General features: G+C 41.1%; 1 protein-coding gene across 2 annotated transcripts in view; it reads left to right on the top strand.

Moving 5' to 3' along the window:
* ADAMTSL1 (ADAMTS like 1) overlaps positions 1-23,131 on the top strand; it is a 397,281-nt gene that overhangs the window by 288,484 nt on the left and 85,666 nt on the right. For both annotated transcript variants that reach the window (XM_027862672.1, XM_027862671.1), the window contains 3 exons: positions 14,375-14,554; positions 20,160-20,313; positions 21,490-22,621. In XM_027862672.1, coding sequence (XP_027718473.1) covers positions 14,375-14,554; positions 20,160-20,313; positions 21,490-22,621 — 1,466 coding nt within the window. The remainder of the gene's footprint in view (positions 1-14,374; positions 14,555-20,159; positions 20,314-21,489; positions 22,622-23,131) is intronic.

The following is a 23,131-nucleotide window of genomic DNA, read 5'->3' as shown; positions in this document are numbered from 1 at the left end:
GAGGTTTTCCTCCACCAGAATCTTCAGCCAAAGCCAAATTACCACATACAGTCTACAGGAGATGTGGGTTGTGCTATTGCACTACATGACCTCTGAAATTCTGTGATTCTGTGAAGCTGCGGCTGTCGGCCCTCCATTGGCAAAGCATTCATTTGATGTTTTTTTAGGCTTAGTGATGGATTAGTGTTGATCTAGTCATACTATTATGCCCGTCCCTCTTGGGACCAACACAATATATCAGACAGAGTCCATAGTATGACAAATAGGCAATTAATAGCAGAAATTACCAGAGGAAGCTGCAGAAAACCAAGGGTTCCACTTAGAGCAGGTGTAGAAGTTGAAATAGATGCAAGGATTGTGTGATATTTATGCTTCTTCCAGAGTCAATCAGTAATCGTGCTTATTATTTTAATACTTCCAGAATCTATGCTTTTGGTGGGGCAGGAACTCCCTCCACTAATGCAGATCTCAAGCCTTTAGTTGATGTTCCTCATGAATTGTCCACGAAGAACTTCATCATCCAGTGGCCAAGCTTCCAGGGCTGAAGCTCTTTAAATTTAGCTAGATTGACTCTTTGAAAATAACATTGCTAGTCTGCACTCAAGACTATTCCATTTTAGTAGAACCTCCCAGAGTTTGAGGTCCATTGGCATAACTTTTTTTTTGTATTTTGCAAGGCAATGGGGTTAAGTGACTTGCCCAGCATCACACAGCTAGTAAGTGTCAAGTGTCTGATTTGAACTCAGGTCTTCCTGACTCCAGGGCTGGTGCTCTATCCACTGTGCCACCTAGTTGCCCCTATTGGCATAACTTTTGAGAACCCAAGGTGATGTTCACACTTCACTGAAGCATCAAAGGAAGTGGGGAATCCAAACTCAAAAATTTTTATTCTGTAATTAGGGTACCCTCTCTTCTAATACGAGTTACAGACACTTTTTTGCCTGAAACAGTGACCTTAATGAGTGGCTGTGACTGAAAACACTCATCACCTAGTGGCAAAGATTAACATTTATTCAAGAATTATGTGTCATGACATTTTAATTAGTGTTCATGCTAGAAGAGAGAAGTGCAGAAAGGTTGGGAGATCATAAATTTAGAGCTGCAAGTCTGGCAGGTAGTGGACAGAGCACTGGGCCTGGAGTTAGGAAGACCTGAGTTCAAATTCAGCCTCAGACACTTACTGTGTGCCCTGGTCACTGTATGACCCTGGGCAAGTCACTTAACCCTGTTTGCCTCAGTTTCCTCATCTATAAAATGAGCTGGAGAAGGAAATGATAAACCACTCCAGTATCTGCCAAGAAAACTTCAAATGGGGTCACAAAGAGTTGGGCACAACTGAAACAACTGAACAACAACAAAAAATTCAAACTCTGTCATGATGCAGATGAGGAAAATGAGTCTGAAAAAGCTTAAGGGACTTATTCAAGGTCACATAAGTAGAGCCAGAATGAAAGCATCATCCTTTACTTTCCATTCTCCCTAATATCCAATCAATTTCTCAGCCTCCCTAATTCTAACTCCTCACCGTATCTCACACTATTCTTCATCTCTCCAATCACAGGACCAGAATCCTAGGGCTTGAGTCCTAGGCCCTTCTTGTTTGGACTATCACAATAATCTACTAATTAGTCTCCCTGGCTCCAATCTTTCCCCTCTTTAATCCCTCTCTTGCACAGCTGCTAAAGCACAGGTCTAGTCATGTAACTCACCTGCCCAAGAACCTTCATTGGCTCCCTCATTCCTCTGTGATTCAATACAAACATCTCTGTCTGCTCCTACCTTTTCAGGAATATAACGTTATTTTCCTCCGTACACATCAAAGTCTAGCTAATCTGGCATACTTGCTGTTCATCTGTCTCTTTTTTCCTTTACTTTGTTCCCCGCTCTTGGAATGTTCTCCCTCTTTACCTCTGTCTCTGGGAATCGCTGGATTTCTTCATACATCAGCCCAAATGACACCTCCTCCATGAAGCCTTTTTTGATTGCCCCAGTTGCTAATGCCTCCCATCATGCTATGTGGTTTCCCTCAATGGAATATAAGCTTCTTGAGGGCAAATACTTTTTCATTTTTATCTTTGTATTCCCAGGACCTAACACTTTGCTTGATGCATAGTAAGTTCTTAAGAAATTCTGAATGATTGATTGACTTGATTCAATTTTTATCAATGGAGCATGCATGGCTATGTGCATAGATATATAGATTTGTTTATTTACGAGGATGGGAGAGTTTCTCCTCCTCCTCCTTTTTACAGATGAGGAATCTAAGGCTCAGAGTTATTAGATGAATTTCCCAAAGTCACAAAGACATCAAATAACAAAGATCTCATGACTCTAAATCTAGTACCTTGTTGCCTATAGAGAACCTCCCAAACCTTATCAAATCTGAAAACTTTCACCATTAATTTATGTCAGAGCCAGGGGAACCCAGAAAATAATCTTTAGAGATTATGAAGCTTTGGATAGGAAACTAAAGGGCTTGGAGAGATGAATTTTTTTTAATCATGACTTCCAAATGAAGATGATTGTGTTCGAAAGATAGGAGCAATAAACAGCTGGATAAGAAGACAATGTAAAAGAATAGAGTTTGGCTTTCTGGACCAATCTGCAAAATTTAAGAATGGTGGTTTCTTAGCCAGAGATAGAGTACATACGCCAATGAATGATGTCTTTACCAGGAAATTTGCTGAACTGATCGATAGAACCTTAATAAAATGAAAATTCATGCAGATTAAGAAGAGTTCCTAGACACAATGACTAAACCAGATGCCATGGAGAGCTAATGATTCTGAGAGGCAGAGGTGAAGAGAGGGTACATTCCAGAAAGCATAACTCAAGAGAGAATAATAGTAATGGAAATGTCCAGGAATGCACAAGACAGAAACAGAAATTATTGAAAAAATGAACGTGAGATGTTGAGAGAAACTTAGGTTTCATGAAGCTTTGGTAGGATGGTATCCATAAGTTAAATATAGTAATGGAAGGACACATTTTGTTCAGGAGGAACTTAACAGGTGGGGGGGCAGTAGAATAACACCCTATGTCCAAATAGTTTTAGTCCCAAATTCCATGACACTTAAGGAAGGAAAGCCTGATGGAAAACATCTGTTAAGAGGAAGGGAATTAAAAATAGAAATTATTCTTACAGCATTCTTAAACATTGATTTTACTTTCAATTTATGGAATAAAACAAGCATTTCCATAACATAGTATAATTTTTTTTAAAAAAGGTGATTGTACACGAAACTGCAAATCTACTGTGTACAACTTGGTGTTCTTACAGCATTTTATTATGGATTTTATCAACAACTGGAAGATATTGATGGCAAATTTCTGATGGAAATCACCAAATTTCCAGGAGGCAGAATGTGTTCTTTTTTGGAGACTTCCATTCAACTTAACGAACATTTATTAATCCTCTATATGGGCATTTGTGTTAGGTCCTGGGGGATACAAAAACAGAAATGAGTACTTGGCCTGAAGGAGCTTATATTTTATCAGAAGAAACAATACATGTGTGTATATTTGTAAATTTGAGATATACTCCAATGAAATTCAAAGTAATTTTCGTAGAAGCAGGAGTACTGCATTTGAAGTAATTGGAAAGGGCATTCTATGTCAGGGTGGCCCTTGAGCTGAGTTTTGAAGGAACCTAGTGATGCCAAGGGGAAGAGGCAAAGAGGAAGCATACTCAAGTCCAAGACTAAACTCAGATGAGCCCCTGACACAGAAATTGAAGCCATTGTGTGTGAGGAACACAGGTAGACCAGTTTGGCTGGCATGTAAAATGCCTGAGGAGTAATACGTGTTAAGTCAGGACAGGTCGATTAGAGCTAGATTGTTAAGGGCTTTAAATACCAAATGGAGGGGGTTGTATTTGCTATTAGAAGCAATAGGGAGCTACTGAAGTTTCTTGAGCTGAGAAATGACACAGACTTGTAATTTGGGGCTATCACTTTGGGGGATGGATTGTCTGTAGGAGAGACTGAAGTCAAGGAGACCTTTTAGGAGACTATTACAGTAGTCCAGGTGAGAGGTGATGATCTGGGGTATCAGGTTTGTGATTGGAAAGGAGGATAGTGATGTGAGACATAGTATGGTTGAGACTTGGAAACTGGATATGAAGAGGAAAGGAGAGTGAAGCATGGAGAATGATGGAGTTTGTACTGGGGAAGTTAGAAGTGGCGGAGGGAGAACATGAGTTCTGCTTTTACTATGTTGAGTTTGAAATGTCTGTAGGAGTACCAGTTGAAAATGTCCAGTGGGCAGTTGGTGATGCAGGACTAGAGTGCAGGAAAGAGGCCAAAGCAAGTCATTTCAATCTGGGAGTCTTCTGGGTAGAATTGATAATTAAACACAAAGGACCTGCTGAGATCACAGGGAAAGAGGATGAAGAGAGACAGGAGAAAAGAACCCAGGACAGAGCCCTGGGATTAATGCAGAAATCAGATCATGTTAGCTTTTAGAGGTCATCAGAAACTCTTTCCAGAAGATTTGTTCAGCAATGTTAGCTTCCCCAGACCATTTGATTAAAAGACTAAAAGAAAACAAGCCATTATGTGATGTGTTTGGCAGAGTAAGTCAACAGTAACTGTGAAGCAATTCTCAGCTAATTGGCTCTTATCTCAGGACACTAGTGCCGTAGATTGGAGTGCTGACATTTTCTTATTCACACTACAGCTGTTAACAACACACTTGTCTTTGAGTTTTGGATTTCACCACAATCCGTCTTAGAACAAGGGTATGTAGTATGCCACTCACAAGTTTTTGCTTTCTCAGTGTAAATTTTCTTTTCCATTTATCTGTCTATAATACTGGTCGTGACCCAGAGAGTACAACTAGGAGTCTCTCATCCTTTCACACTCAGGCTACAATTTCTTTCTTTTTAACTTGTGCAAAGGGACAGGAAAAAATCTGTGAGACGTCTGAAAGGTCCATTTAAAATATGACAGACAGCTGCTCTGGTGAGTGCTGAGTTTTCATTGAGACAAAAGCCACATCGCAGTGTTTGGCTGGACAAAAGTGTGATCAGGGCAATCCGTGTGTGGTTTTCCCAGAGGAAAAAAAAAAGTATAAATTGTATGGATCACCATCTGTCAAATGTTAATGTCACTTCCTTTGTTTTCTTTGAAGCCCATACTTGACAAATGGCAAATATCCAACATTTACTCATACTTGGATGGGGGGAGAAAGAAGAAGGACTAAAACACAAACCTGTTTTAAACATAATTAAAAGTATATGATGCAGAACTGTAATTTTGGCTTGGGTTACTGTCTGATCTCTCTTTGTTTCTACTATTCCTCATATTCATTCTTTCCCACTTTTGCTTCATCTTCTCATTCTGTGTGATGGCCCATGCCTTTTTTTAATCTTATTTTTTATTAATTTATTTTAAACTTAATTGCTAAATCTTAAATACACAATAAGAAAAGGCCCATGTCTTTTTAGCCCTAACATATTACAAGTTTATTTTTAGATATGGGGGATTTTTCTTTTGGTGTTATGAAGAGATTAAAATATTTTGCATATTAGTCTTCCTTAGCTTCTTGTAAGTCTGGAATGTTTTATTCTTTTTATTTGTATCTCCAGTGCCCAGCATATAGTAGTCATTTATTAAAATGCCCATTGACTAATTGAGGTTAAATTCTTTATGCCAACCAACTCTATCTCCCGACTTCCCTCTTAACTGTCGGTTTTGCCATCATCCTGACAATTCCTGAAATGGAAAACTGTGAGCTTATATTTTGCTCCTCCCTTCTTCCTTGTTCCTCAGACCCAGTCAGTCACCAACTCCATTCAACTTTTCCTTTCCAATGTCTCCCTCTTTCTTTCATCATCTCCTTTCTATTCCCACTTGTGGCATCTTAGAGGCCTAACTAGTCTGTATGTTTTCCATTTAATTTCTCCTGAAGAGACTAGTCCCAAACCAGATTAATTTTTCTAAAATAATCCCTTTGATCATGTTACTTCCCTGCTCAAAGATCTTCAATGGCTCCCCATTACTTATGTAACAAAGTTAATACTCTTTAATTGAGCATCTGTGACCCCTGAAGACATTGAGGCAATGTAGAACAGTGGAAAGAATGTTGGATATGAAGACAGATGACATAGGTTTAAATCCTGGTTCTGTTACTTAACTACCTGTATGACCTTGGTCGGCAGTCAAACAAAACAACAAAAACATTTATTAAGCACTTACTATATGTCAGGCACTGACAAAAAGAAAGAAAGTCTCTACCTTCAAGTTACTTACATTCCAGTAGAGGAAGACAATAGATGAAAAGGAGCTGGAAAGGTAGGAGGGGATGCGGAGTATCTGAACCAGGGCCACAGTAGCAAAGTTGGTAGAGTCAGAAGCACAGCCAGGAGGAATGAAGAATGGCTGGCCTGGGCCAGTGCCCAAAATGGAGGATACAAACAGAACTCACCAAAAGGAGAAGGGAGCCAGCATGGTGGAAAGATATTTTGGGGTAAAAAGGCCCCAGGTGCTGAAGGAAGTTCCAGAGAAGAACTTTCATCATGGCAACAGAGTAGACAGAGTCAGAAGCCTAGCCAGGAGGACAAGTCAGAAAACCTTTCTGGGCCTTAGTTCCCTCAACTACAAAATGAGGGGTTTTGGATAAAATAGATGACCTTTATCTACATCCCTCCCCAATTTTATCTCTGGCCTGTCCCCTGAACACTCAATGTTCTAAGAATCTTTTCTCACACTATATTCCTCTCCTCAGACTTCTGCTTCCCAAATCCTCTCCACTCTTCAGTTTTCAGCCCAAGCCCAGTCGCTCCCATGAAGATTTCTCTAACCTCCACGGCAAATTTCTTCCCTTAGTTGAAATTTCTGTATAGTTCACTTCCTGTACCACATCTCCTATAAGACTTTGTACTAGGGGAAAAGTTATACTCAGTTCTTTTCACATGTTCTGCATTTAGATATGAGCTTCTGGAAGGCAGGGATCAGGTCTTCTACCTCTTTATATCAAAAAGAATGTCTACCACAGGGCCTCAGACATAACAGACACTCAATACATTTGTTGATTGACTGATAGAATTGATTGACTAGAAGAATTCTTATTCTGATTGAAGACTGATTAAACATAGGGTATGGAGAATATTTTGGAGTCTTTCAATCAGCAACTTGTATAAAACACAGTATTAATCCTACAGTAAGATCTTGGGACTAGAATGGACCTCATTCACTATTTAGCCCAAACGATACTTTCAAAGAATTCTCATCTATGATAGCCCATGACGTGGTCCCCCAGACTTCACTTACAGAGCTCTAGTGAGGGGGCAGCTAGGTGATGCCAGAGTGCACAGAGCACTAGGCCTAGAATCAGGAAAACTCTTCTTTGTGAGTTCAAATCCAGCCTCAGACACTTACTAGCTATGCAAAACACTGAGCAAGTCACTTAACTATGTTTGCCTCAGTTTCCTCATCTGTAAAATGAATGGAAGAAAATGGCAAACCACTCCAGTATCTTTGCCAAGAAAACCCCAAATGGAATCACAAAGAGTCAGACACGACTGAACAGCTACACTGAGGGAGACACTTACCACCTGACAAAGCAACCCGTTCAACTTCTCGATATCTTTAATTAATAGTTTTTTCCTTACATAAGAATAGTTAGCATTTATATAGAGCTTTATGTTTTGCAAAGCACTTTATAAATATCATCACATCTTATCCTCTCAGGAACTCTGGGAGGTATTGTTTTAGCCATTTTACAAATGAGGAAACTGAAGCAGACAGTGGGTAAGTGACTTGGTCAGGATCACACAGCTTGTAAGTGTGTGAGGCAGGATTTGAACTTGGGTCTATCTACATCTATATCTCCCTCTCTCTATGTACCTTCTACAGCTGTTCCTAGATAAGTAGACTAAATATAATTTTCATTCCACATGCCAGAACTCCATTTACTTGAAGACAATTATTGTTTCTCCTCTCCAAGCTAAATATCCCCAGTTTCTTCGCCCAAACCCTCTATACCATGAGAAGGAAGATCCCTCCCCAAAGAGGTCATCCTCCTCTGGACACATATCAGCTTTTCCATGACTTTCCTAAAATGTGGCTCTTTGGACCGAGCCCAGGAGGGCATATCTGTTCTGACCAGAGCAAAGCAAGCGTGTCTCTGCTATCCCTTGCTCTGGACACTGCAGTAGTTGCTTGATTCCCTTGGCATCCAATTAGCAACAGAGCTACAGACTATATAAGGAGAGCAAATGGAGTCCCTTATTTTCAGTACTTAGCATTAATTTATGGAAAGTCCTTGGAAACCAACTCACTATGACTCCTCTACCTTCCACCTCCCCAAAACTCATTAATGTACTTTCTTTGTTCATTTTTTATAAAAAGTCTCCGTCCTGATGAGAAGGGACAGATGGTTGGAAAGTACCGAAAGGAATGACATCAAATAAACTGAGATTGTTTCAAAGTCATTTGTGCTTCTCCACATAAATTGTGTTTTATGTACAGCCTGGTGTCCACCGGTCCTACATGCAAATGTTGCATGCATCTGGGCAGAGACAGAAATAACCTCCCTGCCCCAACTCTTTCCTTGGCTCCTAACAGGGATTACGTGACCCTTTCCCTGTAATCTTTTTCTTCCTGGGGTTAGAATTTGGCATGTCTGTGTGCAAGCATGTGAAAGGATAATTTTAAGAAAGAAAGAAAGTTGCAATGATTAAATTGTAAATGCTCACCAATTATGTTTCCATTTCCTATTTTTCCTCCATTGGATCAAATTAGATAAAGCTCTGAAGTTCTTGGGAGATCAGTTTCTGATAGTCATCAGTGTAACATTCCAGTTACTAAAACAAAGCTTCATACAGGTGAGAGGCTGTTTAAAATGTTCTGTCCTGGAAGTAAATCCATTAGTGTGTTTATCTTGTTTACAAAAGTGTATTCCAGAAGGAAAATGAGAAGTCAATTAAAAAAAAAAAAGCAACAATCAAGATCTCTTTAGCAGAGATCAAAAGTTAAAGATCATGTTAATCCTTGAATAGAGGTTTTTTGAGGTTGTTTTTATTTTGGAGGGAATAGAGAAAGTGGGAGAAACAAAAGGAAAAGAAGGGTTTATTTTTTTAATGGTAAAAGTGCCCTCCATGGCCACTTGGGATTTCCAGTGACTGGAAAGAACCTTCATTCTACTAGACTTTCTTAAAGATTATAATCTCACCTCCACCTCTTGAAATCCCTAATTTCCTTCAGAGACCGAGCTTAAGTGCCATTTCCTACATGAGACCTTTCCCCATTCCTCTAATTCTTAGCATTCAACCCAAACTCACATAAATACCATAAGTTATTTTGTATTTGCTCCATGTATATTTTGTATTTACTTAACTTTGTAGATATTCTTTCCCCCCCTAAATCAATCAGCAACAAGCATTTATTAAGCACATAGTGTGTTACAGGCACTGTGCTAGCTTCTGGGAATGCAACTACCAAGAATGAAACAATCTCCACTTGCAAGATGACATTCTGATGGGAAAACAGCTACATACACAAGTCTATACAGAAAAAATATAAAAAGAAGAAATATTACTGAATGTAAAATACTTAGGGGAAGACAGTATTTATGGTTTGGGGGCAAGAAAGTCATGTAATAGGTGAAGCTTGAGCTATGCTTTGATCGCAGGGATTCTATGAAGTAGGAGTGAGGAAGGAGGGCATTCCAGGCATGGAAGATGGACAGTGCCAAGGACAGAGATGGAGGATGGAATGTCATGTGTAAGGAACAGAAAAGAGGACAGTTTGACTGGATCACACAATATAAGAAGGGATATGTGTGTGTGTGTTTACATACACACACACACACACACACACACACACACACACAAAGCAAGGCTAGGAAGATGGGTTTTGCTTGGATTATGAAGTGATTTAAAAGCTAAATAGCGAAGTTTATATTTTATCCTAGAGGCAATAGAAAGGAGGGGTTGGCATGAATGCTTGGAAGAAGTAGAATACAGGATGGCATGCTTCCTCTTGTCAAGGACATAGTGGTATGTGAAGGGGAGCAATGGAAAATGGGCCTGGAAAGGTAATGTATATATGGCAGGCCCTGACCTAACCTACCAGATCAGATACAATCTCAAGGGCCCCTCTCTAATCAGAAACCTCTGTAGCTCACGCCCCCAGCACCACCCAAGGGTTCCCATGAGAACATCAGAATTGGGCTCGTGTGTCTCAAATGATGCTGTACCAAAAGTACAGAAAGGATTCAGAGCCTGGAGCAAAACAATGCAGAGCCCTTTTGGGGAACTCCATTTCCCTCCTCAGAGGTTCAGCTCATAATCTCCACAAGCTCACGAAACTACTTAGTCTTGTCTATACTTTGCTAGTGAAATTGCAGGACCAGAAACTAGTACAGCATCCTATACTACATCCTTGTTTCTGCTTCTGCAATATGTCCTGTGTCCTTCCCCTTCTCTCCACTCACACTGCCACCATCCAAATTCAGGCCCTCATCACCTCTCACTTGGAATATTGCAATAGATTCCTAATTGGTTTCTATGCCTCAAGTCTCTCCTCACTCCAGCCCATCCTCCACACAGCTGCCATAGTGATTTTGCTCAAGTGCAGGTCTGATTATATCATTTCCATATTCAATAAACTACAGTGGCTCTTTATTCTATGCAGGATCAAGAATAAACTCCTCTGTTGGGCATTTAAAGCCCTTCACAACCTAGTCTCATCCTACCGTCTCATCTCTATTACACATTATTCCCTTTCACAAATGCTACTGTTCATCTCCTTCTTACTCTTTGTCATACATGGAACTCCATTTCCCATGTCTATCTTTACATAAGGTGTTCCCCCTGCCTAGAATATACTCCCTCCTGACCTCTACTTCTTACAAATCCCTAGTTTCCTTCAAGGCTCAGATACTGCCTTCTAAATGAAGTCCTTCCTTGTCTAACCCAAATGCTAGTGCTTTCCCCTCAATTTTTTTATCTGTACATAAACCTATTGTGTGTATACATTTGACATGCATGGTTTTTCTCTCTCATCTGGATGGCAAATTAATTAATTGATTTAGTAAGTGTTCTTTTTTCCTAAAAACAGTTTTTACCATTTAAAAAAAATTAAGCAATCACTTTCAAGCAAATTAGGGATAAAACATTAGCCAATGACTAAACCCGGTGTCGTGCTCTTGACTCAGGAATAGCTTTAGTATCTGGACTGTTGAAATATCCATGAACTGTAGGCTTTGCTTATCTTTCTATTTGTTTTAAACTTGTCTTGTTCAAGGCAGTGTCTGTCCCATAACAAAACACCTAGAATGATATGCAAAAGTATCAGTCCATAATTTGTATGTTTGTTCTACACAAATTTTTAGACATCCATGTTTGGCACCTTAGACCAACCAAATATCTAGACTGATACATTGACTTTTGCATTGGGTGGGATGGTTGACATTGAGTAGCAACAACTAAATTCTTCTAGTACAGAATACATAAGGATCTGTAATTAAAGATCCAGCCAGCTGCATATTGACAGTTTTTAAATGTAATGTTATCTATGTTTTATTGTATTATTATTTAATTTGTTAAATATTTCCCAATTACATTTTAATCTGGTTCCCTGTACACTGGGAAATGACGCAGACTGCATGGGCCCACTGGTGATATGATTGACACCTCTACTCTAGACAAGGAGTAAAAGGAAGAAAAGGAGAGGAGGAGAAAAGGAAGGCTGAGAATCAAGCCCCTTTAATAATAGCTAGCATTTATATAGTGCTTTAAGGTTTGCAAAGTAGTTTACAAATATTATCTTATTTTATCCTTACAACAAATCTGAGGAGGTAAGTGCTACTATTATCCCTAATTTACAGTTGAGGAAACTGAGGCAGACAGAAGTTGAGTGACTTGCCCAGGGTCACACAACTACTAAGTGTCTTTGGCCATATTTGAACTCAGGTCTTCCTGACTTCAGGTCCAGCATGCTATTCACTGTACCACCTAGCTGCTTCTCTGATAATTATTCATATTTCTGGAACACCCTAAGTTTTACCAAATACTTACCTCACAAATCCCTATGAAGTGATGCAATGGTTAGAGCACTGGACCCAGAGTGAGGAAAAACAGAGTACAAATCCAGTTTGGACATTTACTACCTGTGTAAACCTGAGTAAGTTACTGAATGTTCCTCAGCCTCATTTCCCTCATCTGTATAATGGGGCTAATTATAACACTATACCCTGGAGGTAAGTCTGAGAATTGTTGTAAAGATCAAATGAGATAATATTTGTAAAGCATTTTGTAAACCTTAATGTGCTATATAAATATTATTATTTTCATTATTGTTATTACAGTAACAAAAGTATTATTAGCCTCATTTTACAGATGAGGAAACTGAAGCCCAGGTAGGTAAATTACTGGCCCAATCATACAATTAATGTCAGTATTAACTTGAGTCTTCTAACTATCTCCAAATCCAGTGTTTCTACCATGTCACACCCAATCTTGCTATTTTATATCTCCACGCCAGAGGTGAAATAATTCTTTTCACCCCTTCCTCAAACCGAATGGTAAACTTGAACCTCATTTGTCCTTTGCCAAAAGTGTTTAACTAAGCTTTTGGATCAGAGAGTTTTATTTGCTCCCATTTAGTTCCTTCCTCCCCCTCAGCCTCTTTATCTTTTGTGTTTATTCAGATTAAGTTGAAGTCCTTCTGCCTCCCTAAGGCATTTGGAAAGAGAAAATGTCAGTCCTCAAGCAGAGAAAAAATCCTAAAATACTGCACATTAGACTTGACTGATGAAGTATCCAAGATGGTTGTTAGACAATGTAAACAGGCTGCTAATGTTGAATGGACTCAGTCCTGCTTATGGAGAATTCTACACAATTATACGCAAAGGATTAAAAGAACAGGAGTTTGGTTATATTTTGAGGTTCAGGGGGTAATAATGATTGTTGTAAATTAACCATTACCCTTCTCAATGAAAAATGTCACATTTTTCAGCAAATATTTGTGCACCATAGCAAAAGTCAAATTACCCCCCAGTGTTGGTTGTGACAAATATCTTCTCCCTATACTATAGTAACTCCCTATGGTATCTAGCATGATAGATATATGTGGTAGTTTTTTCCCTCCCTTTTCTTTTTCTGTTCAAAGTAAAACTGTAATGATGCATCTTTTATAGCCCACTACAAAATAAAAATTATAATCAATATAAAAAAAGAAAATAATTTCAATAGATATTAATTCAGCAGCTACCTTATATATCTAGCACCATATGTGGCTCATTGGTGGGGGACATGAAATAAATATCCTCTGCCCTCATGGTGTTTGTTCCTTAAATTTTAGCCCGATGGTGGTGAACCTGCCACCGCCAGGCCACATGTGGCCCTCTAGGTCCTTGGGTGTCCCCATCCCTGTAATCTAGCTGATGTTCCTATTTCTTTGTTGTAATTGTAGAAAGATGGGTAGTTGTATAAAGAAAAAACTCTGGGTAATAACACTCTCTAACATCCTTTCAAAGCCATCCCCCAGTGTCCAACTGTAAAATTTCTTCTATTAACTAAATGAAATCTCTAGAGCTGCATTGTAAACCAATTTCATCCTCTTCTGTCCTCAGGAAAGAGAGCAAGCACCTGGTTAGTATCTTCCTTACTTCTTTTAAAGGTTCTAGCACAGTTGTACTGAGTTCACAGGATTAGGGCAATTGCTAACGGGGAATGAACTGTGGGAAGTTTTCCAAGCTGGCTCCCCCCACTCCCAAGAAGTTGGCAAGTATTCGGGTAAATTTTAGGACACACTTTAGCTGTCCAGTTATTTGGAAAACTAATCACTTACAAGGTCAGCTAGAGTGTATGATCAGTTTATAGGAAGACCTAAGGGAGAACTGGTCATAAACAAGGGAGGGATGAATATGAGACTAGCCATTTGAAGATATTGGTATGACAACACCATAGTTACCCACGAGTAAAAGGAAAGAAAGCCTTGTGATAAAAATGTCCCCTTCATCCTCCAAACTCCCTGTTAGCTATAGTCAGCCCCCCTCACTTACAGTGATGGCAGTGGCCCTGTCTTGTTCTGTCTGGAAACAAGATAAATCTCTCTCCATCATAAAAATGATTAATACTCTATTATAGTAGCCTTTTAGACTGGTTGTTGTGGGTTGTAACACATCATCAGCTATAAGTAGTTTGGCAAGTTTAAAAGACCTCGGCAATTCCAACCTAGTTAAAAGAGAAGTCAGGTTTTAGACTTTTTACTAATAAAGCGACTTCAAAGAAAGCAGATAGAATTGGGGCTATTAACTAGCATTCCCTCCCCCTCATCCCAGCATTGAAGAAGGCTTTCCTCATCCCAGGATACAATAAGAATTTAAATGGGCTCCTTCCTTAACACTCAAACCTTCTCCTTCCCAGTGTTCCCGGTCCTGTGGAGGGGGCATTCAGAAAAGAGACGTTCTTTGCAAGCAACGCATGGCTGATGGCAGCTTCCTCGAGTTGCCAGAGACCTTTTGCTCGGCCCCAAGGCTCGCCTCCCAGCAAGCCTGTAAGAATGAGGACTGTCCCCATGAATGGCTTCTCTCTGAGTGGACACAGGTAAGAATTTGAGCAGTGAAGGGTGAGGCGAATCAGGCCTGGGGAAGAAGTGAGGGCTGAGACAAGCCATCTTCCCTAACGTGCTGGAATCTGTAACAATTTATACCACGCTTTGTAACTGTTATTTAACTGGGCTATGGGGAACCAGCTTAGGCAGCCAGCCCTCACCTGACAATTGCAAGCATGTAATTGTAGCTGGCCCTTGTGGAGCAAAACTGATTCATATTTGGGGGAATGGGGCTCCCTCTGGGATACTGGGTCTCTGCTCCCCGCCTCCAGTTATTTTTGGTCTCTTCTCAGGGGGTCAAGGCCTCTCTGGCTCTTTCTCTCACAAGCTATAGCACAATGAAGAAAATGATTTATTTCAAGGAGAAGCCAAAAGAGATCCTGCTCCTCTACAGTCAGTTTCCTGGCTCCAGAAGCCCAGCATCTTCCCAGCCAAAAAACTGTTTTGTTTTGTGTCTTTTTCCCCCCTCCTGATCTCCTATATGTGGGCGATGGCTTGGATTAGCTCTGCTCTCAGGGATGATGCAGCCCCGAAGATGGTTGGATTTGGGGTTAGGAGACCTGGGTTTGAGTCTCAGCCCTGCTTTTTAAATCATTGTGTGACCTTGGACACATCATTTTTGCTCTTCTGAACGTTTGCTTCCTCACCTGTAAAATAAGAGCAGTGGATCAGATGATCACTAACATCCTTTCAGTAAATTCATTGTCTCTTTTTGCATTCTGTGATTCTATGATCCCTGGTTTACCTTACCAAATCCCATTGTGCATTTAGCATCTATTAGTTTAATTGAACCCATCTTAAGTCTGTTTATATTTTCGGCATTTGCTACTTCATGGGATTAGTATTACCAAATAACTTGAAACACAGAGACTCTTCCTGCACCCTATGCCCATGTGTTCACCATAGAGCTCTGCCAATGAATCACTGTCTCAGAAGGATCTAGCTGGGAAGGGAGTCATAGGGACCGAAATGTGCCTCTCTGAGTGTGCTAGAGCCAAAATTGAAATTCATCTCTTGCCCTTCATAAAGGTTTAGGGAATAATCCTTTTGCATTCCACCCTATCCCTTTGTACAGTTACAGCTCCTTTCAATCACAACTGATTGAACTACATCGCAGTCAGCCACTTGGATCCCCGAAGTGGAAAACTTCCCTGTAAATTAAGACGCCAGCTCTCTAAAAATTTGACCCCAGACTCCCTTGGAACATTGGTTTCTTATTCTAATGCCAATGGGAGTCAACTTTGCCCATTGCATTCTGTATGAAGGTGCCTGCTAAGGGGAATAACCAAGCTTTCCCCCAACAATGCCAAACAACTGTTCATTTCCAAATATTTATAATTTGGCTATAAAATCGCCTTCTGGGGCAACCTCATCCCCAAGGTCCTCAGGAAGGAGAAAACAACTTTTTTTCATATATAAAAACATTATTTTATCGAGGCTACTTACTGAAGGCAATCTCTGTATACACATATATGTGTGTGGGTGAACGCCCTTTTCTGGAATGACTTTTAATACCCAAAGAGTCATAATATTCTTAAATATAGGAAAATGAGGAAGGCCACATACCAGGAAGAAGTGGTGATGTATTTAGTATTGGCTTGAGATGTAGGTGTAATCTTAAAGCCAATTAGAAAAAGGTGTTGATTCTTTAAGCCATGAAGGAGGCTGAAGCAGGCCCTGTGGAGGGCTTAGAGCCATGGTCAGGCATCGAAGATGCCAAGGTCATCCACTGCATCCTGAGCCATCGCCAGTCATCTTGGCTTCTGTCTTGCCACTGGACTTCAATGACTCTGGAAGAGAGAGTGAGGCTGAAGACTTTGTGCCACTCTGCCTCACTTAAATCTAATTCACGCATGAGTCAAGACGTCACCCCATGATGCTACTGGTCCTCTCCAAAAACAAAGGACGAACAACAACAAGGGTCAGTCGTATCAGCAGAAGAGTCACAATAAGACCTGGCTATGTTTTCACTGTCTGTTGGTGTCCCTGGAGGTAACAGGATTTGGAGCAAAATGGATGTTAGGGAATTCAGAAGAAATTGCTGGTATTTGGCATTAAAATTTGTCAAAGACCTGCATGTTACAGAGAAAAGGAAAAGGAATACTATATTAAGTTCCTATCAGGTTAAGCAGCATTCAGACTACATTATTTTTATCCTCCTACTTCTGCTGATCTGTATGAGGAGATAGTAGCTAAAGCACACTGGCTGTCCAGAAGCAGGTCCACCACCCTTGCTGCCTGCACCACCTTCAACTAGTCCTGATGGGAACACCCTGAACGATATCATTTCAGAAGTCGTACTTTCCAAGTTGCTGCTGACCACATGTAGGCAATACTCAGCCAAAGGAATGTTAGGAAGTTCTTGGTTGTCCTGTTTGATTAATGGAGATTCTGAAAGTGGAGGTGGGGGTAGGGAATGGAGTTATGATATCAGGAAATCGGTTCAGCTGAATGGAACCTGGAGTCACACAAAAAGCATTCCCTGTAGTGTAGCGAGATGTTTAAGACTCACTATCTCATCAGAACTGCTGCTTTCTTGGCCCTCTGACTGAGATGAAATGTCACATCCACCTTTGAAAGCTATTATTCTGCACTAGGAGGACGTGTTCATGCTCCGATAAGCTTTTTTTTCCTATCTGGCCTAAGATATTTGGGTTAAATCTTATATTTTATCACATAGAATCCATCTGACAAAATAGCAAAGCCTGAGCCCCTCTTGGGTATTTCAACTAAAATTATTGGCAGATCCTGTTCAAAGGGAAAGACTTTTTTTTTTTAAACACATCCCTGAAAAAAGTCATACCTCGTTTTCAGAAAGTAACCTCCTTATTTTTTTAACCAATTAAATCCCTAAGGGAAAGGCTACCAAGAAAATATCTTTTAAAATCTTTTTGTGAAATTTTCCCCAAAAAATGAAGTTAAGAAAAATGTTTGCATTAGAAGAGAGTTTAAGGATGATGGAATCTAACCCTTTCATTTTAAAGATGAGAAAACTAAGGCCTAGCGATATAAACATGGCTTGCAGAAAGAGAATCCAGGCCTCCTAACTCTTTATCTAACAACATTTTCCTCATTAATTAATAAATTATTATTATTTAAATTAAATTTAAATTAAATTATTAATTAATTATTATTATTAATTAATGATGTGCTTTTAACACTAAAAATAAAACCTAGAGGGTAGGAGGTTCAGTGTAGTTTATTTTAATCGTGAAGTTTTTTCCTCCTTTGGATGTGATGGGGTCATCTGCAAACAAAGAAAACTAGGGAGAAGGTTCTTGACCTGGAAATAACTACCATCATCTAACTAAAGTAAGAATTGTGATTCCCACTACTGTCTCTGAAGTTTCTCCAGATTAAATTTCATAAAAGTTGGCAGTATAGATAACAAAGAATCAATTTGCTAATGCAGAGTTTCCCAAAAGTCTTGCTGCAGTTTCGTGCTATTAAAATTATTTAGTACAACTTATGCTTTTAAAGCTTAAAATGTCACTAAAACACTTGGGACACACTATATTTAAAAGTTGCTAAAAATTGGATGCTGAAGGTTTTAAAATGAACATTTATCAAGTCAACAGGAAAAAATGCACCACCTTAGCTGCCATTGTTATATCACAGCTTCCTAACTGACTTCCATATCTCTGATCCATCCTGTACACTGCCCCCCAGATTAATCTTCCTAAAACACTGTCTTCATCATGTATTATGCCACAAAAAAGCCTTTAACAATTTCCAAATGGCCCCCCCAAATCAAGTACAAATTCCTTAATTTGGCCTCCACAATATGACCCCAACCTACATTTCTAGCTTTATTTCACTCGCAATCCTTTTGCTCAAATGAAAATTGTCAATCCATTGTTTTCACCTCATACCCCTATGGCCCTTGTACTTTCACATTTCCATGTCTTTATTTTCTCATAGGATTATAATTTATGTGTATTCCATTCTCCTTGCTCTCCTTTTTTCACCTCACCTGAAATTTTCTCCCCTTTTCTTCACCTAATACTGCCCAACTCAAGCTCCATTTCCCCTATGGTCTGGCATTCCCAGTTCATTCCAAGCAGCAGAGAAACCCTCCCTACTTCCTCTGAACTCAAAGTGAGCTCTAAGTAATGTAGCACACCAGCGTTTCACCCAATGTCCAGTTGAGGTTGTTCTGCAAGAAATCACCTGGGAGCAGATGACAGACTGGGGATCATGGTGAGCAGCTAATGCACCCAGGAAGTTAATTACAGCCACATCAAGCTTCTGAAAGGAGGGCAGGTCTGAGAGGTGGGACAGGTAAAAGTCATCTGTGGCAGCCCAATGAAAGTATACGGAAAGAATAGCTAAGTGAGCAGCAGGAGACAATGAAAAATTGAAAGAGCAAAACAGGTGAGAATTGGTAGGGTTGGGGGGTGGAGAACAATTCCACATTACACAGTCTGATTTCAAAGCAGGAATTCTTGAAGAATCTAAGGCAGAACCAGATCAGGATATAGGCAAGAATAGGATACTGGCAACAAAATGCAGAGACAGAGCAGGATAAGTGGCAAGGAAATTCCTCAGACAAAATGGCACTTACTCAGCCTCCCATGAGAGCTCCAGAAATAACACTGGGTACAATTTAAGGTATCTCTGACTGGTATAACATTGCAGCACCTCAGGTTTACAAAACTGGGATTGCTTCATTCTTGTTTAATTTACTATCATCTGTGTGTGTGTGTGTGTGTGTGTGTGTGTGTGTGTGTGTGTGTGTACGTGTATGTGTATTCAAGGTACAGGGATAGTGTTTTCTACTTTTTATTTTCATTTAGTCTTTAAGATCTGGGCCATAGTTCTACCTTGTCCAGATCTTTCTGAATCCCATTTCTTTTATTTGATATGTTGGCTGTCCTTCCCAGCTTTGGGTCAACCAATACTTTGACAAGCATGGCAATTCTGGCTTCATCTATTCCATTGATAAAAATGTTTTACAGATTCTTTGGGCAAGCTACTAACTCCAGGTCCACAGCAATTCACAAATTACTACTCTTTAGGTCTGATCATTCAACTAGTCCCTAAGCCAACTCTCAGTGATAATAAGATCAGTTTTTTCTCTTTGAATTAATATCTGAAGTTTCCTTTATTATTCAGATTGTGTATATTTGCATCAAAACACCCGAGGCCCCAAGAGTATTATTACATTCCTCACCTTAGATATTTCTTCTGTGAATCATTGGTCCTCTCCATGGACATTATTCTTCCTGTGTCATATGATCTGGTTGGGCAGATGTATGGAACCAATGTTCTCCTTCCCCTTCATTTTTAGTTAAGACTTCTTAACAAATACATTTCACCAGTCATCATTAGAGGGACTCCGTCCCTTGCCATAGTTCCTGTATCTGAATTGTTGATTAATACTAGAACATAGCTGCTTTTTTTTTTGATATGTTTGAAATTTGTATACTGCATTGCCTAACCTTTGAAAACTTCAATCAATGCCCCAAGCTGAGTTGACTTCTATTATATGGATAAAAGCAACTTTCTACAACTTATTCTAAAATTGCAGTTGCCAAGATCTCGAAGATTGATGTAACCCCTTTAACATGGACTTCTTGGTCTCTCTTTCATTGCTAGTGTTCCACGAGCTGCGGAGAGGGCACCCAGACTCGGAGTGCCATTTGCAGAAAGATCCTGAAGTCTGGAGAGTGGGTCATTGTCAACTCTTCCCTGTGCCCGCCATTGCCTTTCTCTTCCTCCATCCAGCCCTGCATGCTAGCAGCCTGTGCGAGTAAGTATGACAAGAAGCTTCAGAGATGGGAAGAAAGGAACTCAGGAAGCCTCACCTCGCTAGAGGGCTACTTCCCTCTTCTCAGGGAAGGCTTCAAGCTGTTGTTGATGCCCCAGAGGTCTGCTAAGGCTTTTGCTGGACACCTGACAGTCAGGTTGGAAGGAGAGGAGTCTTGATTTCCCATGGGCAGAAGAGGCTCTCTTCTCCCTGAGAAGAATGGTTTGCACGGGGTGGGGGAAAAGTTCACTTGTCTGGCATACAGAGACCTGGAAGCTGGAGGTAGCATATAACTAATGAAGTCTAATATTATCCACCCTGGGGTTTTAAATCACCTCCAAACAGATTTGCTCTGTTTAATATTAATCCCTGAGGTTGTAACACTTTGGGGCTCTTGCCACCATCCGCATTAGGGACCTGGTGCTTTGCTGGGCCCACATGGTAAATTTTTAACAAGGGGAACTCTCCTTCCCTTTTGTCCTCTCCTTCTGTTTATTAAACCAAATTCTTTATTCAAATGCCTTTAACAAGGGGAACTGAATTTCCCCTGAGCTTCCCCCTGCTCAGTCCCCAGTCCCTGTGCTTTGGCTTCTAATGACATGGAACCACACAGCAGGGTGACAGGCATCCTGCTCAATTGCACCTTGTTAGTTCTTACGTTTTTATTGTGGCGGCTTGATGTTCAACAGCTGGTAGCTGGTGGCGCCCATAAAATGTAATGCGTGAAACGGCTGCCCAGGCCAAAGTAAACTGCCAGAGTCCTCACTTTTCTAACCCCTGTCTCTCTTCTCTTTCCTCCTCCTCCTCTTCCTCCTTCTCCTTCCTCCCACACCTTTGAAACCCACTCTTTTGACAATTAATCAAATGCTACTTTCTCACATTTTTATGTACTTGGACTGTATCCGTTTTTCCCTTCTCATACCATTATTTACTTTTTCATGTGTGTGTGTGTATTATCTCCCTAACTGCATTGTGACCTCCCACCTCCCTTCATCTCCTTCTCTGTTCTCTTTGTCTTCCCCATTCTGTGCCTCCCCTTCTCTTTGTCCTTCTCCTTATCTTTTCTCTCCTCTCACTCCTCCTTCCTGTCCTCTCTTCTCCCCTCTTTCCCTCTCACTCTCTTCAAACTCTGTTTTTATGGTACCGCTTTATTTACAGATACTGTTGGTTCCATTTTAGGGCCCAGTCGCCCGTCTCCAAAGCACAGTCCTCACATTACGGCCGTCAGGAAGATCTATATTCAGACCCGGAAACAAAGGAAGTTACACTTTGTGGTGGGAGGCTTTGCCTACCTGCTTCCCAAGACTTCTGTGGTCCTCAGGTGCCCCACACGGAGGTTCCGAAAGCCTCTCATCACCTGGGAGAAGGATGGCCGGCATCTCACCAGCTCTGCCCACATCACAGTGGCCCCTTTTGGCTACCTGAAGATACATCGTCTTAAGCCCTCGGACACAGGCACTTACACCTGCTCTGCAGGACCGGCTCAGGAGCATTTTGTGATCAAGCTCATTGGGGGCAACCGTAAGCTTCTGGCCAGACCCTTGGGACTGAGGGCCGAGGAGGAGCCCCCCACCGTGAGGAAGAACAGCCCAAATGATGCCCTGCGCACCCAGGAGAAGCACCAGAATGGAATTTTTTTCAATGGCAGTAAGGCCGAAAAGCGGGCCCCGGCAGTTGACCCAGGGAGCCGCTATGATGAGATTGTCTCCAGGTTGCTGGAGCAGCGGGCGTGGCCCGGAGAGCTGTTCACCTCCTGGGAGGCCCCGGACTCTACAGAGAGGAACACCTCCTCAGAGGAGGACCAGAATCCGGAGCAAGCCCTTCTCCACCTGCCCTTCACCATGGTAACCGAGCAGCAGCGGCTCGATGACCTCCTGAGGAACATCTCTCACCAGCCTGAGGAGCTGCAAGACGTGTACAGCAAGCACTTGGTAGCCCAGCTGGCGAGGGAAATCTTCAGGACTCACCTGGAGCATCAGGACTCGCTCCTCAAGTCCACAGAGGGAAGAGTCTACCCTGTGGCCATCCCTCCCCACAAACACGTGTCTGGCTTCAGCAGCTCCCTCCGCGTCTCCTCTGCAGGTTCCTCAGGAGAGGTGAGAAGTGGCCAACCACACAGGAAGCCAGTGATATTGAGGAAGATCTCAGCTGCCCAGCAGCTCTCGGCCTCTGAGGTGGTCACACACCTTGGGCAGACTGTAGCCCTTGCCAGTGGGACACTGAGTGTCCTTCTGCACTGTGAAGCTGTGGGGAACCCGAAGCCTACCATCACCTGGGCCAGGAATGGGGAAGAGGTGCAGTACAGCGATCGGTGAGCATAGTGCTGCTTTTTAGTAGGGGGAGGGGAGCACCATCCCCGCCTCCACCTCAGCCTCTCCTTTCACAGTTTCTTCTGCATTGAGCTATTTTCCAGGGCAGAACATCAAGAACTGGGCTCAGTAGGAACATCCGATTTTAGTCTTTCTTCTACCACTGACAGATTGCTTGAATTGAAGCTGCTTATTTAATTTACATAAGCCTCAGTTTTCCTTTCTCCAAAATGCCCCACAGGGCAACAAAGATTAAGGAAATGCTTTCTTTTAAGGGCTTTTAACTTTATTTTGTCAGAAAGATATTATGTAAATCATGACTATAATTACATTAGCATTTTAGTACATAGACCATTCAAAAACCTGAGATTCAAGTATGGTGTGTTTCCATGTGTGTGGTCTGATGAGGCTTTCCAGGAATGCACATACACCTGGCCTCTGCAGTTGACCTGATCCTATGACTAAACATTGCTGTATTTGGCCCTTCTATTATGACCTACAAAAAGTCATTG

Source organism: Vombatus ursinus, unplaced genomic scaffold, assembly GCF_900497805.2.
Source record: "Vombatus ursinus unplaced genomic scaffold, bare-nosed wombat genome assembly UNPS02014770.1, whole genome shotgun sequence".
In the NCBI taxonomy this organism is placed as follows: Eukaryota; Metazoa; Chordata; class Mammalia; order Diprotodontia; family Vombatidae; genus Vombatus; species Vombatus ursinus.
The sequence above is the reverse complement of the archived record's forward strand: the minus strand, read 5'-3'. Positions and strand labels throughout refer to the sequence as shown.